The sequence below is a fragment of the Schistocerca piceifrons genome, chromosome 1, assembly GCF_021461385.2.
Source record: "Schistocerca piceifrons isolate TAMUIC-IGC-003096 chromosome 1, iqSchPice1.1, whole genome shotgun sequence".
NCBI lineage: Eukaryota > Metazoa > Arthropoda > Insecta > Orthoptera > Acrididae > Schistocerca > Schistocerca piceifrons.
The window spans coordinates 454525160-454541161 of NC_060138.1; the positions used below are offsets into that span (position 1 = coordinate 454525160).

Sequence of the window (16002 nt, forward strand, 5' to 3'; positions counted from 1 at the left end):
TTGCTGCCTCTGACAGAATTACAATGTCATCGGCGAACCTCAAAGTTTTTATTTCTTCTCCATGGATTTTAATACCTATTCCGAACTTTTCTTTTGTTTCCTTTAATGCTTGCTCAATATACAGATTGAATAACATCAGAGAGAAGCTACAACCCTGTCTCACTCCCTTCCCAACCACTGCTTCCCTTTCATGACCCTCGACTCTTATAACTGCCATCTGGTTTCTGTACAAATTGTAAAAAGCCTTTCGCTCCCTGCATTTTACCCCTGCCACCGTTTGAATTTGAAAGAGAGTATTCCAGTCAACATTGTCAAAAGCTTTCTCTAATGCTAGAAACGTAGGTTTGCCTTTCCTTAATCTTTCTTCTAAGATGAGTCGTAGGGTCAGTACTGCCTCACGTGTTCCAACATTTCCACAGAATCCAAACTTATCTTCCCTGAGGTCGGCTTCTACCAGTTTTTCCATTCATCTGTAAAGAATTCGCGCTAGTATTTTGCAGCTGTGACTTATTAAACTGATAGTTCGCTAATTTTCACATCTGTCAACACCTCCTTTCTTTGGGATTGGAATTATTATATTATTCTTGAAGTCTGAGGGAAATTCGCCTGTCTCATACATCTTGCTCACCAGATGGTAGAGTTTTGTCAGGACTGGCTCTCCCAAGGCTGTCAGTAGTTCTAATCGAATGTCGTCTACTGCCGGGGCCTTGTTTCGACTCAGGTCTTTTAGTGCCCTGTCAAACTCTTCACGTAGTATCATATTTCCCATTTCATCTTCATCTACATCCTCTTCCACTTCCATAATATTCTCCTCACGTACATCGCCCTTGTATAAACCCTCTATATACTCCTTCCACCTTTCTGCTTTCCCTTCTTTGCTTAGAACTGGGTTTCCATCTGAGCTCTTGATATTCATTCAAGTGGATCTCTTTTCTCCAAAGGTCCCTTTAATTTTCCTGTAGGCAGTATCTATCTTACCCCTAGTGAGATAAGCCTCTACATCCTTACATTTGTCCTCTAGCCATCCCTGCTTAGCCATTTTGCACTTCCTGTCGATCTCATTTTTGAGACATTTGTATTCCTTTTTGCCTACTTCATTTACTGCATTTTTGTATTTTCTCCTTTCATCAATTAAATTTATTATCTCTTTTGTTACCCAAGGATTTCTACTAGCCCTCGTTTTTTTACCTACTTGATCCTCTGCTGCCTTCACTATTTCATCCCTCAAAGCTACCCATTCTTCTTCTACTGTATTTCTTTCCCCCCTTGCTGTCAATTGTTCCCTTATGCCCTCCATGAAACTCTGTACAACCTCTGGTATAGTCAGTTTATCGAGGCCCCATCTCCTTAAATTCCCACCTTTTTGGAGTTTCTTCACTTTAAATCTGCAGTTCATAGCTAACAGATTGTAGTCAGAGTCCATATCTGCCACTGGAAATGTCTTACAATTTAAAACCTTGTTCCTAAATCTCTGTCTTACCATTATATAATCTATATGATACCTTCTAGTATCTCCAGGGTTCTTCCATGGATACAACCTTTTTTCATGATTCTTGAACCAAGTGTTAGCTATGATTAAGTTATGTTCTGTGCAAGATTCTACCAGGCAGCTGGTGGGTATCTTCAGGAAAGGATCCTGTCCCATACCAATATTTTGAACATAGCTTGCCTACAGTAAGAGTTAAAGAACAGCAGGTGTATTAGACAACCAACCAGTTGTAATAAATGCTGGTTTTCAAGTAACCTTTGCCATGGTTTTGGCAGATTTAAACCTGTTTCCTCAACAAGACAAACCTGTTTTCACTATTTGAAAACTACCATTTATTGCAACTGGTTAGCTGTCTATTACACATGCTGTTCTGTAACCATTGCTGTAGTGCAGTCATGTTCAACATATTTAAATTCCTAATTGCCAAGGTATCTAAGGCTGTTTCCAGATTTATGGATATCATATTGAAAATAGTAAATACTTGCTTGTCCTTCTGAGTAAGACCGGTTTAAATCCATCAAAACCATGCTAAAGGTTATTTGAAAATTACCATTTATTTCAAATGGTTGGCTGTCTATTACAACTGTTACCCCATATCAAGAATTAGATGTGTTTCATTATCACTCAAAGTCTTGATTGCAAAGTTTCCCAAGTCATAGGAAGTTCTATTTACTTTTTAGAAGAGTGTATAGGTCGACAGTTTTTTCCCTGTCTCGTATGCCATGTAGATGCCGTCAACATGATCACTGGTGTCGTTGTGGCTGGCAGTGTTTTTAATTGCAATTATTGATCGATCGTCTTTAATAGGCTTCTCAACAAATACCACATTATCTGAGTCACATCAGCACAAATGTTTTGGCTGGAAGTACTTGTAAAAGGCTGAATAAAAAATTTGTCATTTTTGGTCACTTTCTGTTTACTCTTTTCTTTTTCTTGACCCTGTTTCCGCTTATATGCACCACTGAGTTTCTTTTTTTTAATCCACGATTTTAGATTACTTCAACAACAATTTTGCGTACAAAACAGACAGTCCTAATGCTTCGTTACCCATATGTGCTCGAGGCGATTACTCATTGCACTGCACTGGATTTATACGTTATTAAGAATAAACATGATGGAAACATTGCACTATGTATACTTCCGCATTTGCTCTTACCTCACTGGCCTATTGTTTGTGTGGAGCATAATGCACGTCCTCTCCAGTATGTTCAAGTAAGATGATAATTAGACAAGTTGTGCTGTAATGTCACTGATAAGACCGAAAATCTTACAACCACACAAATATTACCAGCAAATATGCGCTGACTGGTCAGCCATGTCAGATGCCTGAGAGTTATGTGAACACCTGTAGATAATTTGTAGAAACCATGACCAACAGAGAAACAACAAAACAGCAAATGCTAATTGATTTTTAGGCAATGAATTAAAATACGGCAAAACTTCGAATATAGGCACGTTGACATCCAGATGGAGAGCATATGTCAGTTCAGAAAAAGAGCAGGTAAAGATAGTGCAGTCATTGAAAGCTGTACTGACCGTCATTAATTCATCCCGTAATCTTTTGATTCGTTCGATATCTGAATCCGATGATTACAGCCATACAGGTCACTACTGGAGCTGTGGGTCTAGCGTAGCAGGTGATACAACCCGTCGGCTTTGAACAATGACGTCACAAGTCGCCAGAGAGCATGTATTACAAAGATGAAAGAGCTGAGGAAAATGTTGAGAAACAAAGGAATGCAAGAGAGATAAACTTTATTTCACATATGTAAGGGCCAGTAGTATTTTCACGTTAACGATATCGCGTGTTTGCATCTTATATTTCTCCGCAAAATACCATGGAAAGAAATGATTGAAATTACTAGCAAAGAATACATCACGTTACATGTATGTCAGTTGTATCTCGAAAGTCTTTCGAACTGTATTGCTTAATGGCAGTACGGGATACAAGTTCAGCGTAGTCGATTCCTTAGTTTCAACTAGCATTGCTGTCCTGTTGTTCACTTGAACTATGTATCCCCTGCTTCACTAAACCGCAAATGAAACCCAATACAAATTAAAAGCTCATTCGAAGTGTGTTGCTTAAGTACAGTCCGGAATACGAGTTTGTCGTAAGGCGATTTCTTCGTTTTTACTAGCATTACTGTCCTGGTCTTCACCTGAACGATGTATCCTCCGCTTCAGTAAACCCTAAGTGGAACACGGGATACAAATTGTAGATGTGCTATTTATTTCGTCTCCGCTATTACTAACATAAAGTAGTACCAGTTTATTCTATCTCGTGAGATTTTTTTTTTAAAAAGCCAAAAAACACGTATCAGCTACTGAAGCATCTGTATCTTAGGATCAGTTTATTCTATCTCGTGAGATTTTTTTTTAAAAAAAGCCAAAAAACACTTATCAGCTACTGAAGCATCTGTATCTTCTAATGGGTGCAGGAGTTCCGACGCCAGGGGAGGTGGGTGGGTGTGAGTCGGAACTCCTGGGGAGGTGGGTGGGTGTGAGTCGGAACTCCCACACCCATTAGAAGATACAGATGCTTCAGTAGCTGATAAGTGTTTTTTGGCTTTAAAAAAAAAATCTCACGAGATAGAATAAACTGATCCTACTTACGAATAGGTGGAAATACACGTACATTACGTTTGCAACCTGTTTCATTTTATATGTTTTGATTGTTTATTTAACCTTTGTGTTTCATTTGTCTTTTGCTGTTATGTTTTAGTTTAGTTTTTTATTGATTGCTTAATAAAGTAGGATCAGTTTATTCTATCTCGTGAGATTTTTTTTTTTTAAAGCCAAAAAACACGTATCAGCTACTGAAGCATCTGTATCTTAGGATCAGTTTATTCTATCTCGTGAGATTTTTTTAAAAAAAGCCAAAAATCACTTATCAGCTACTGAAGCATCTGCATCTAATATCAAGCGATCGCTTTTAGATTCATATTCAATTATTTTAATGATAGCGCTTATTAGAACACAGAACTGCTTTATTATCTATGCCTCGAAGTGAAGACATTACTATCTATGACTAAGGAATGACGTCATTGTTCAAAGCCGACGGGTTGTATCCCCTGCTACACTAGACCCGGTGCTGTTATTTGCTACACTGATGACAAGCCGATCCCTAATACAATCCACAAAACTATCCAAGGCCAAGATCTACAATTTATCATCTTCTTTTATGAAACTCAGAGTGCAGTTGGTTACAACACTTCATTGGGATCTATGATTAAGGATCATTCGCTTAGGGGAATTCTCTACACAAATATTGGAGTTACCAAGCTTCATTATTGCCTGTCCGCTACGACATGGCACCTCGCTGCAGCGGAGAGTTCTGGGGCCATGGGCCCGCAGTTCCACTCGCAATACCTATCTATCGTTTTCAAGTTTAGAAATGCCGTGTGGCAGCAGCAGTGGTCGGTAATAATACATTGTAAAGACTTTTTATGTGGTCACAAACTGCTAGTAGTTCGCTGCCAGTCACTGTTGGTTCGGAATGATCAGCACCATAGCAACTCCAATTTCAGCTGACAACACCGAATGGCGGCAGGGTTCACGTCTCAGCGAACAAACAACACTACCGATTTAAGTTAATGTTCTGGAGGCGGGAGAAACTTTTTTGATTTCGATTCGTGCCATTCAAGGTTTGTCGGTCAGGGTGCAAAAAGTTAAAAGTAGAAAATTCTTGATTCAACTAAGATGTTATGTAACTTTTCCGTACTCGTTCATGGAGGCCAGGTATCATTGAGCTTGGAGGCCCCCGGGTACTGCCATGCTTAGCTGAATGATAGTTACACCAATGACTGATTCTGACGTGAAGAGTCTTTCGCTGTACAGGCGGCTAATAGTAAGGACGCAATAATGTGTTCAGTCGGCCACCGCCAAGAGACCTCTCATAACCTTTTTTTTCTAGGCATACTCTCTGCTGCACTTTGAGTACTCAAACTACTTAGTTTTGTCATGGTGGGAGGTGTAAGTTATGTTAGAGCATCATTTCGAATGCGACTTTAGATTAGATTAGATTTAGTTTCATTCACTATAGACAAAATACTGTAATATAAAGTGTGTCAAACGAGTCCCATAACCGTGAGGTGCTTACTTCATAACATTTGGGCTACCAACGGCCTCATTCGGAGACAAGTAGCAGTTTTCGTATTGTTCCTAAGGTTGTTACCACAGACCATTTGACTAGTAGATTCGGCGATGGGAACGTGCATGTGCAAGTTTTCATTGTGTGTGGAAGCGTGGCTTTCGCTGCCTGTGGAAACTCATCTTGAATGTTGTCGTCGAAATGACAAGTAGTGGAGCTCTTTGGAAATGTGATTAGCCAAGCAAATAGCATTGTTTACAAATGAGCAATTACATATTTGTGTAATATTTGTATGTTCTGTCAGGAACTATTGCACGCTATGATAGCTGTTTGTTCGGATAGTAACTGTATACGGACTTACTGGACGTGTTCACTAATAGTATGGTTTTAGAATATATTGTCCAGTATTTTGTGATAAGAAAATAAATAGGTCAAGTTACATAATGTGTATGTAGATTAGTGTGTTGCATGTTATGCAACACCCCATGGTGTGTGTGTAAATTTTAGCTGTTTGGATGACACTGTTGTTTGGTGCGAAAAATGGATGCTACACAAGTGACGGGAACGAATTTTGGATACTTGTGGGCCATTTCAAGTGGTATTTTGTTCACTGTGATCAATTCTTGGGTACTTAACTCTTTGATTCCTAAAAGCGCGTCACACACTGCTCCTCAAAAGTGGAAATGGAAGAACACGGCCAATTCTCTATTGCATTCTGTTATAAGCGGTGCGTGGTCATGCATGTGGTAAGTTTGATGTTATGTTTATTTTAATGTTACAGTCATTTATCTCTAACAGGAAATTTTGTTCAGTGTATTGATTGCAATTATTGATAAAAAAAGGTTTGCAGAATACTTTGAAAGTGTGGGTATGGATACTGTTGCCGATAAATACTGAGTGTGTGCATCATACCAGCAAAATTCTAGGTATTCGTCACCATCAATCTGTTGCACAGATATTCTAGTCGTCCTTTTGCAGTCTTATGTTTTCATTTAGCATTTTCAGTTAGTAGTTACATTAAATGCTCTATCCAGAATTAACATTTTTAATTTTGGTGCAACTATTTTAATATTATACACGACCTTGGCATAATCGCTTTAAGTTGCATGATAAAGCTGGAACTCGCCAAGAGAAATTTTCTCCCCCGGGTAGGGTGCCTGTTTGAAGTGCTTATTCTTTTACCTATCAGTTAGTAGTCTTGTAGGAGGAGAATTTTAGATACATCAGCGTGTTACATTTCAGTGTGTGCCTATTTCATGGCAATATTATTATTCACTGGTATTAAACGTATTTACACATAAAAGTTGGTGGTATACCGAAAGCCCAACTACCGTATATAGATTTTTTGATAATGTGCAATAGGTTCAAATTACAAAAATTGTTCCTCTTGAAGTGGTAGTCGTGTTACTAATATTATCACTATTATTATTATTGTTATAGCTAACGCAAGATTACCTCAAGATAATTATTTATGTCTCTTTTCCTCCATTTTCCTCTAAAACCGAAGTGTGAAATGTGTTTTACCCTTTATCTCATAACACACACAATTTCAGAACATATGTATGATGTACAAGATACATGCCAAGGTTACAATTCGTTTATTTGAAATTTTGTCACACTTAAAACATTACCTGGGATATTCCATGTAAAGTAGGACACACTTATTATTTGGTACATATCATATATTGTTTAAAAAGGCTGGACTTTTATTGTATGGCAACAATGATGTATTGCCCATTATTGCTTTCTCTCCATAATTTGTAGTCATTTTTGTAAGGGCAAATGTTTTTGATGTGATGTGATGAGTGTGTGAATTATTAGAGATTTTGGATCGTCATTCCAACTAACTGACAGGTAATAATTAGTATATCATTATTTATATTACAGTTACATACCCTGATGTATTGCCTAAACAGTATAAAATTGAAGTATGTAAATATATATATATTTTTAAGTATTGGTGTACACTTTATAAATGCTCCTTTTCAGAGCATCTCTTTTATGCTCAAATAATTTTATCTGCTCACTTCTTCTCAGATCGATAGATTTTCCAGTTACTACTTGATTTCCTTCTATACCAGTTGTTCCAAGCTTTCTTTTTCTCTCTAAGTTTTTCCTCACATTTATTACTCCTGTACCTGTGACCTTTCTGTGTTTGTTCTCTGGAGCTATTTCAGATGCAATATATTTTTGTCTCTGTAAAGTTGTTGACATCATATCCATTTCACTCAGCATCTTCTGAAAATCACATTACTTTTCCTTCTAAGTTTCATTATGAATTCTCTTACTTGTACTGTTTTGTTTCTTGATTAGATGTTTGGGAATAAATCTCATGTGTCTCTCAGTTGGATAGTGATCTGAATCAACTTTTATTTCACTCGTGATTCCAAATTTCTTGGTTTCTGGAAAGTAATATGTGCAGATGGTGATTTGATCAATTTGGAATTCTCAGAAGTTGACATTTGGTGATACACGTGTTTTTTTACTATCTAGGTAGTTTTTTGAAGTGTGTTTTCATGATTTTAAGATGGAATGAAGTGTATACGTCTGTAAATCTTGAGCAATTTGTGTTAGTTCTATTATGAGGTGGATGGTTTCCAATAACTTTTTGGAATGATTTCTTCTGACCCAGTTGGGCACTGAAGTGCCCAAGTATGATTTATTATGTTGTTCTTGTGAACTTTTGACATCCTGTTTTCCAGATCTTCCCAGAAGTGTTCTGCTTTGCCTTAGTTTTTCTTGTCATCTTCATTTGTTGGTGCATGGCAACTGAATATTGAATAATATTTATTCTTGCATTTAATTATTAAGCCAGAGAGTCTTTCACAGAAGGATTCAAAATCAACATCATTTCAGGTTATATTTTTGTGCATTGCAGAGGCTGCTCATAAAATTCTGAGATATATGTTGGAAATTCAACCTTAAAAATTCGACAGTGTATACTATCCATTTTTAGGTCATCACAGTGTTTCTTGGATGGCTGCTAGCAGAATATTGTTGCCATTCAAAAAGTTGATTATTTGCTTGAATTTCCCAACTTTACAGAGGGAGTTAATATTTATGGCTACAAATTTGTGTTCCCTTTTAAATTTCAATTTCAGATTACAGAGGATTTCAAGATCCCCCAAGTGTTCCTTGCATGACGGTGCAGACACCCCAGAATCCAAATGTCTGCTTTCACTCTTTTTCAGGAATGGTGGATCAGCCACCTGGAGTAATATTGTTTTTTCCATCACACATCATAATTACCCTATATTTACAATCTGTGTAGATGTGTAGATGTTCATCTACTGGAGTTAAAACTAAGATTGTTAGTCTTAGTGTGTTCTTTTCCAGCTGACCCTAACATGGGCTACAGGTGCTGACCAAACATCACCCGATCTGGGAAGAGACATGTTCAGTTTTTAATTTCAAGCTTCTATTTTAATCCAAGTGCAGGGCCGTCTCTTCTACCAGTTATACTGTACTGATGATCCTCATCTCCGCCTTTGCTGCTGTTGAACATTTCACTATGACTCTGGCAAGGGATCCTTACATGGTACTGTCACCAGGGCCAGCTGACGCATGGTTTTTTTATGTGGTTGTTAATCTCCCCATCCTCTTTCCCTAGACTTGAGATCAGCATTGGTGGAGTTATTATTAGCCAATTATTATTACTACTACTACTACTACTACTACTACTACTACTACTACTATTATTTACTCTGCAGTAAATTCTTAATCCTGTGAGAGGGTACAATTTCCTATAACTTACCACTCATAAGAATGTTTACAGGAAAATTAATCTGTAGAATATACTTGACATCTTCTGCAGATCTAGCCCAAGGGCCCATGTACCTTCATTTTTAGAGTTGGTTGTGTTATACTTGAAATTAGTAAATGTTTACTTACATTCCTGGCTCTACATGGACATTTGTAAATGTCACATTCTGAATTCAGCAGTGTGTGTTAAGTCTAATATGAATGTAAAGGCAAATGTGAGTAAATTTCTCATCATTATTGATTAGAGTTGTTGTTTATGGACATATTGATGAAAGAAATACTGTATATCCATCCTCTCAAAGTCTACCTCATATGGTTAATTAGTACATTCATACTGACAACCACTTTGTTTGCACTTGAAAATAGAATGGAAAGGCCATTGATATCTCTGGGTGCTCCCATATGAGTGACTACATCTAACTTTTTTACAGAAAACTTAGATGAGCTGAAATTAAATTCAGCTGTTCTTATACAAGTGGCTTTTATTGGTATTGAAGATACTTTCAATTTTGCTTCTTGAGATGGATATTCTGTGGAACATGGATGATGTATGGTGTCCCTTTTAAGATTAGAAGGACTGGTAAGTTACCTTTCGTGCTGACTGAATTAAAGCCAGATAGTTGGCTTGGTTATTTCATGTATAAAAATACCCAAGTAGACATAGAGGTTAAAGAGTGTAGTTTTGAACACACTACCCAAAAAAGTAACCACACAATTATATGTAGAACCAGTGTTATTGTACATCATTGTCATCTAAGCTGAATCACAGTCAGTCCAATATGAATTTAAGGTTGAAATGTTGAAACAGTGTGTGCTAATTAAATTGGCAGCAGACGTGCAGCATGCATTCACCTTAGGTGAGCCAAGTTTTTGCTCACCGGAGACGAATGCTTTCTCTGCATGCCAAAAGACAATGTTCCGACAGTTGTCATGTCTATTTGTGCCTGTAACACTGCATCATTGGTGCAAGTTTTGAGACAAGTCCAGTTGGATATTCAGTGCTTCTGCTGTCACATAGGACCATTCCACATTTTATGCTCTGTAGTCAGTGCTTTTGGATGTAATATGTTTGCCGTGTGATTTCTTGGGTTTACTGTTTTCTAATGTAGGCTTATGGCATGCAGCACTGCACCATCAGCTCCATTTTGATGCACTTGCAAACTTGCAACAAAGATTGGTGCATGACAGCCAATTATGTCGTTTCTACCTGTTCTCAATTATCCTGTCCATCCTCAGTAGCTGTTCACTACTGAACTAGCTATAGGCTAATTAGTTTCTTATAGTTACAGTGAATTATTAGGTAGGTTGGTAGGTCTTTTCCAAAACATTCCTCAGTTTCTGGCATCTTCAGTTGATGAACCAAACACTCCCATTATGGTTGCAAAAATTCATTTTTGTCCCACTGTTATTATGCTGCACATGATGAACATTTGCTTGTGACAGTTCATTTACATGATAACACAATTTCAAAGCAGCATGTAGAATTCTCTTACTAAGAATTTTTATTTTATTGTCCTGCAAGCATATTTTTTTAGCTTAAGTCTTAAGGCTTACATGTTTAGTTCAGTCAGACATGAGGAGATCTGTGTTATGATCTTTATCTGTGAGAGATTTCAGCCTTTTGTTTGCTGTCACCCTTTTTGCCATATTATTTAATGTAGCAAAACCAGAATTATTGTACATTTTTCAAATTATTGTGATCGAGCAGATGAAAATCCTACTCTTAATGGGGGAGGTAAAATCTTACTAACCAGTGAGCTTCAGGAGAGAACATTTGTGAAGCTTAAGTAAATATGCAGACTTTTGAAGCCAGTGGTTTCTTCTTCTGGCAGAAGGGCTGAAGGGGAAGGAAGGGGGATTAAGAAAAGGACTGATGAGGTCTAGGAAATGGGCAGAGTTTGGAAAAGATGCCCAGAATCCCAGATCAGGGAAGACTTACTGGACAGGATGAGAAGCAAAGACTGATAGTTGGGGCCTGCATCGGATGGGATTTGAAAATCTGAGAGCTTAAAGGTGGAAGATAGAGCAATAAGCAAGACAGAGATTACTTGACAACACATTGTGCAAATGGTAATAAGAATGGAAAATTAAGTGCATTGTGTGTACTAGAGGTAGAAGGCATGGAAAAATAGACAGGTCATAAATTGAAAGGTATAGAAAACTAAAAGAAAGTTGTGAAAGAAATAGTTACTAAGAATAAATGCTAAGACTGAAGAAATTAACCTAAAGATGAGTGTCGAGAACCAAGGACATGTAACACCAGTTCCCAGCTGCGGAGTTCTGCGAAACTGCTGTCTGTGGGAAGATTCCAGATGGCGTGTGTGGTGAAGCAAGTTCCGAGGTCATGGCCGTTATTTTGTGGAGGAGTAGGATATTATGTGTTGCCAGTACACACTGTCTGTCCGTGTCCATTCATTCTAACTAATAACTTGGTGGTAGTAATACCAATGCAAAATGCCAAACAGTGTTCACACAACAGCTGGTACACAACATGTGCTGTTTCCCAAGTGGCTCCACCTTTGATAGTATATTGCTGCCAGTTAAGGACTAGTGCAGGTGGTGGTAGGAGGGTGCAAGTCTTATGGCAGGAGCAGTCTCAGGGGTGGGAGCCATATGGTAGGGAAATGGGTGCAGAAGGAGCATAGGATCAGACCAGGATATTGTGGAGGCTTGAGGGGAATCGAAAAGCTGTTCTAGGTGTGGTGAGTAAAATGTCGGACAGAATGAACCTCACTTCAGGGCATGTTTTTAGGAAGTCATAGAAGTAGCTGATCATGAGTTTGAATCAGATACTTCAACAAGGCTGTGACTTCCTAAAATCATGGCGTGAAATTAGGTCCATTCTGTCCAACATGTTGGCCATCACACCTAGAATAACATTTGGCAACCCCCCTCCTGTCTTTTTCACTCCCTTTTAGTTTTCTCTATTTTTTACTTTCTGACTTGCCTATTTTTCCCTGCCCTACACCTTTAGCACATGCAACACACTTAGCCTTCTGCTCTTACTAGCACTTGCACAATGTTTTGTCAGTAATCTCTATCTTGTTTATTGCCACATCTTCCACATTTATGCTCTCAGGTTTTTTCTAACATCATCCAGTGCAGACCTCAACAATCAACTGTCTGATAAGTCTTCCCTGACATGGTGTTTTGGATGACTTTTCTGAACTCAGTCATTTTCTAAACCTCACCAGTCCTTTTCCCACACCCCTCTTCCTTCCCTTCAACCCTTCTGGCACAAGAAGGAGCCACTGGCTCCAAAATCGTGCACCTTTACTTAACCTTTATATATGTTTTCCCCTGCCACCACTTGGTGATTGTCTATCCATGCACATTACATTTTCAAAAATTGATTTTTTCATTGATATTTCAATTTATTGTTAGTAATTTACAAAAGCAGATATGGGAATTTGCTTATATCATTTTAAGACAGCTTGCTATTATTTATTGAATGTTGTTTGGGGAATGCAATCAAACTAAGTATGGTGCCATAAGATAAGATTTTTAACATCTGTAGAACTTGCACACTCCCTGCTACAATTCCCATTCATTGGAAGACAGACAATCTGCCTTCCATTGCCAGATCATGCAGTTGGTGCAGTCATTATCTCAGTCTTATTTTGAGTGATGTCTGAAGTCAGTTTTCATACAAAGAAGGCCTGTAAAGGAACTCTGCCCATCAGGTGTGTTCCTCTTGATGTAGTGTGTGGTGGTGTTTGTCAGAAATGAGTGTTCCTCTAATTGGTATTGCTAGAAGAGTGCTAATATTTTATAATGGTAAATGAGCTCAAAATATAGAACAGGCATAGTGTAAGGTAGCGTGCTGCTCCTCACAATACATAGGTTGGCAGCATGTCAGTTTCACATGATTTATGGCAAGATAGTTTGTAATCAGTGAAAAAGGTGCCAGGGCAAGGGGTAATGTATTTTGAGAAGCCGTTGGTATTCTTCACAGGTTGTTTGTAGCTACAGTGAATCAAGAAACATTACCTAAAAGTATGACCACGACAGCACCAAAAATTATTTAATTACATTTTTGAAGAGGAGGTTGCAATGACAAGACTACAGTTACCTGAAATGTAGCTTGGAAGTCATTGTTAGGTTGGAAAGTGGTATGTCAGTTGAGAATTGTTGAAACTAATGAATGTGATGTAACAACAAGAAGCTACTTTTAGGAATGATGTATTTGCAAACAGCCTGTACCAGTATCATATCTCGAGACCCGGGTAAGGTTGGAAAACGTTAGTTTGGTTATGTATTGATGAAAGCAGTATGAGATCACGAGAGGAAATTTAGCTACGGATAGTTAGTAATTCAGATAGTGGTTAAAGAGATAATCAGTGATCAGAGGTTACATGTATGTGACATTGTAATTTTGGCTATATAACACATACTGTATAATGTTTATTACTGTGACAGATATTTTATGAACTTGAAAGATTATTACTCCTATTGTTATAATAAAGTACAAATTGTCAGGTAATATTCACATTAGGATTTGACACAGTTGCTTCACCCTGCCAGTTGAAATATATGCCTTTTGATGTCGCAGTTGGTACTTACAGTGAGCTAGTGACACATCCTCTTAAATTACTTTGAAATCTCACAGTATGTTTCCGACATTGCTCCACAAAACATATGAATAATGACACAATCCCACTTTTAGATTCTTACCAGTGAATTACATGAAAGTATTTGTGCCTTTGATCCATAAACAACACTTTATTAGCCAAGATAGTCTCTTCAGGCTAATCTCATGTGAAGAATTACCAGACTATCTAAAGTCAATAGTGAGGACCTCTTGATTGCTTCAGAATTTCAGAAGGTTTCTGGTGCTAAGGCTTTATTTTTGAATTGCTCTTGTAAACTAACCAGAATACTTGACACCCATAAGCTCAAATAATTCTTATGTGTACCTATACAGACACCTTTATCAAGCCATAATAGATGAGAGGGTGCTGAATCACCAAATTTTTAGGCATATTTTTCTTTAATCACTGTAAAAGGTATCTGCTCTACATGAAACAGTGAGCACATTTATACTATTCCATATTTTGTTGTTTGCAGTGTTGACATGGAAATACAGTAAAGCAAAAGAGCTGGGTTCTACATCAGTCATGAGCCATTTATCATTCTCCATTGTATAGCCTAAATAACTCCTCTAGATTTTTCAGTGACTTATTATCTAATATTACTGCCAAGCTGCCACACAAATGATAGGACTATGGTAGAGTACCCATATCTTCAGAAAAAAATTGGACGTATTGCTTGATTACTATCATTAGTGTGGGCATGGAGGTTGTAAGATTTGTGACCTATTTTTTTTAAAAAAGGAAATGACATATTTTGCTTTAAACATTAAATTATTTGCATGGAAGGACTTAGCAGCACAGAATACAGTAAACACTCAGAAATATGTTACATCACCTGAAATTTTGCTGAGTGAATGGACTCTTGCCCCTAGACTTACATTCAGGAGACTAGTGAACAACTTGAGCCATTAGTATTTATTGAAGTGTGAGATCATCTGTTAGATAGACGACATTGCAAGTGTTTTTTTTTTTTTTTGTACGTTTCAGTTATAGATGTTGGTTAATATATAACTTCTCTTCCACCCTTGTCCAGTATAAGTTAATTCCCCCTCTCATATTACCTTGGTGTTAATTGCACATATCTGACTTACATTTCTTCATTTTACTGTCAAATATTTCACATTCAGAATACGGCTGAAGGGCAGCACAACTGGTCTTTGAAACACTATATGACAGTCTTCTGCATTGAGGGAGAGCAGCCGTGTCTACCAGAAGGACTGTGTATTCTGATTCAGCACCCCTCATATTGCCACAAACTACCTGCATAGAATAGTATCCCGTACAGTACTGTGATTTTCAGTAGAAATTTTCCCTCGTATACTAACATCGAAGTCTTATTGTGGTAGTATACTGAAATATGTACTGTATTTAGCATTTAACTTACTGGAAATGTTTTGCGGAATGCTTGTATTTTTATTGATCACGCTAATGATTCAACATAAATATTTGTCAGCTTCTAATATTAGTTATTTTGCCTGTTTTAATGATAAAGCATGCTGCCAGATACTTTAAATTGTAAGACAAATGCAGTTATAAGAAACTTGTCTTATTTGGTTTGTTTATGAGTATAAATGTGATTAATTCAACAGCAATATTTGTTGAGCAGGTATGATTACGTTAGTGGCAGTTAAAGGCTAGCGCCAAAGCACTTTATTTATTGGAAAATTTGTAAATTTGTGGTAAATTCTTATGGGACCAAACAGTTGAGGTCATTGGTCCCGTTTATTTAATCATAGCCTATCCACAAAGCAGTTTATTTATTCACTGATAGTCAATTGGAGCTTTAATAATGTAAGCGGTTTAGAGTAGCATAAACTCTTTTTTATTTATTTATTTGTTAGTTGCTCATGATTTCTCATATTTCACTTGTTTGTCTTCTCTAATTTGTAGTTTGCATCATGAATCTTCCACTTAAGACAGAAAGTGATTGTCTGTCTTCATTGCTGTACTAGAAACAACATCCTGTGTCAAAAAAACAGTTAGCAGTTAACATTGTTAAGATGTGCCGCAGTGCTGCATTCATAACTTTATTTTAATTTGGCAGTAGTGATGTAAAGATCTGAAGAGAA

General features: G+C 37.4%; 1 protein-coding gene across 1 annotated transcript in view; it reads left to right on the forward strand.

Moving 5' to 3' along the window:
• Positions 1-5776: 5776 nt before the first annotated feature.
• The window catches only part of LOC124783769 (TLC domain-containing protein 2-like), a 47607-nt gene continuing 37381 nt past the window's right edge, over positions 5777-16002 (forward strand). The window contains exon 1 of the mRNA XM_047254047.1: positions 5777-6325. Coding sequence (XP_047110003.1) covers positions 6120-6325 — 206 coding nt within the window. The 5' untranslated portion in view covers positions 5777-6119. The remainder of the gene's footprint in view (positions 6326-16002) is intronic.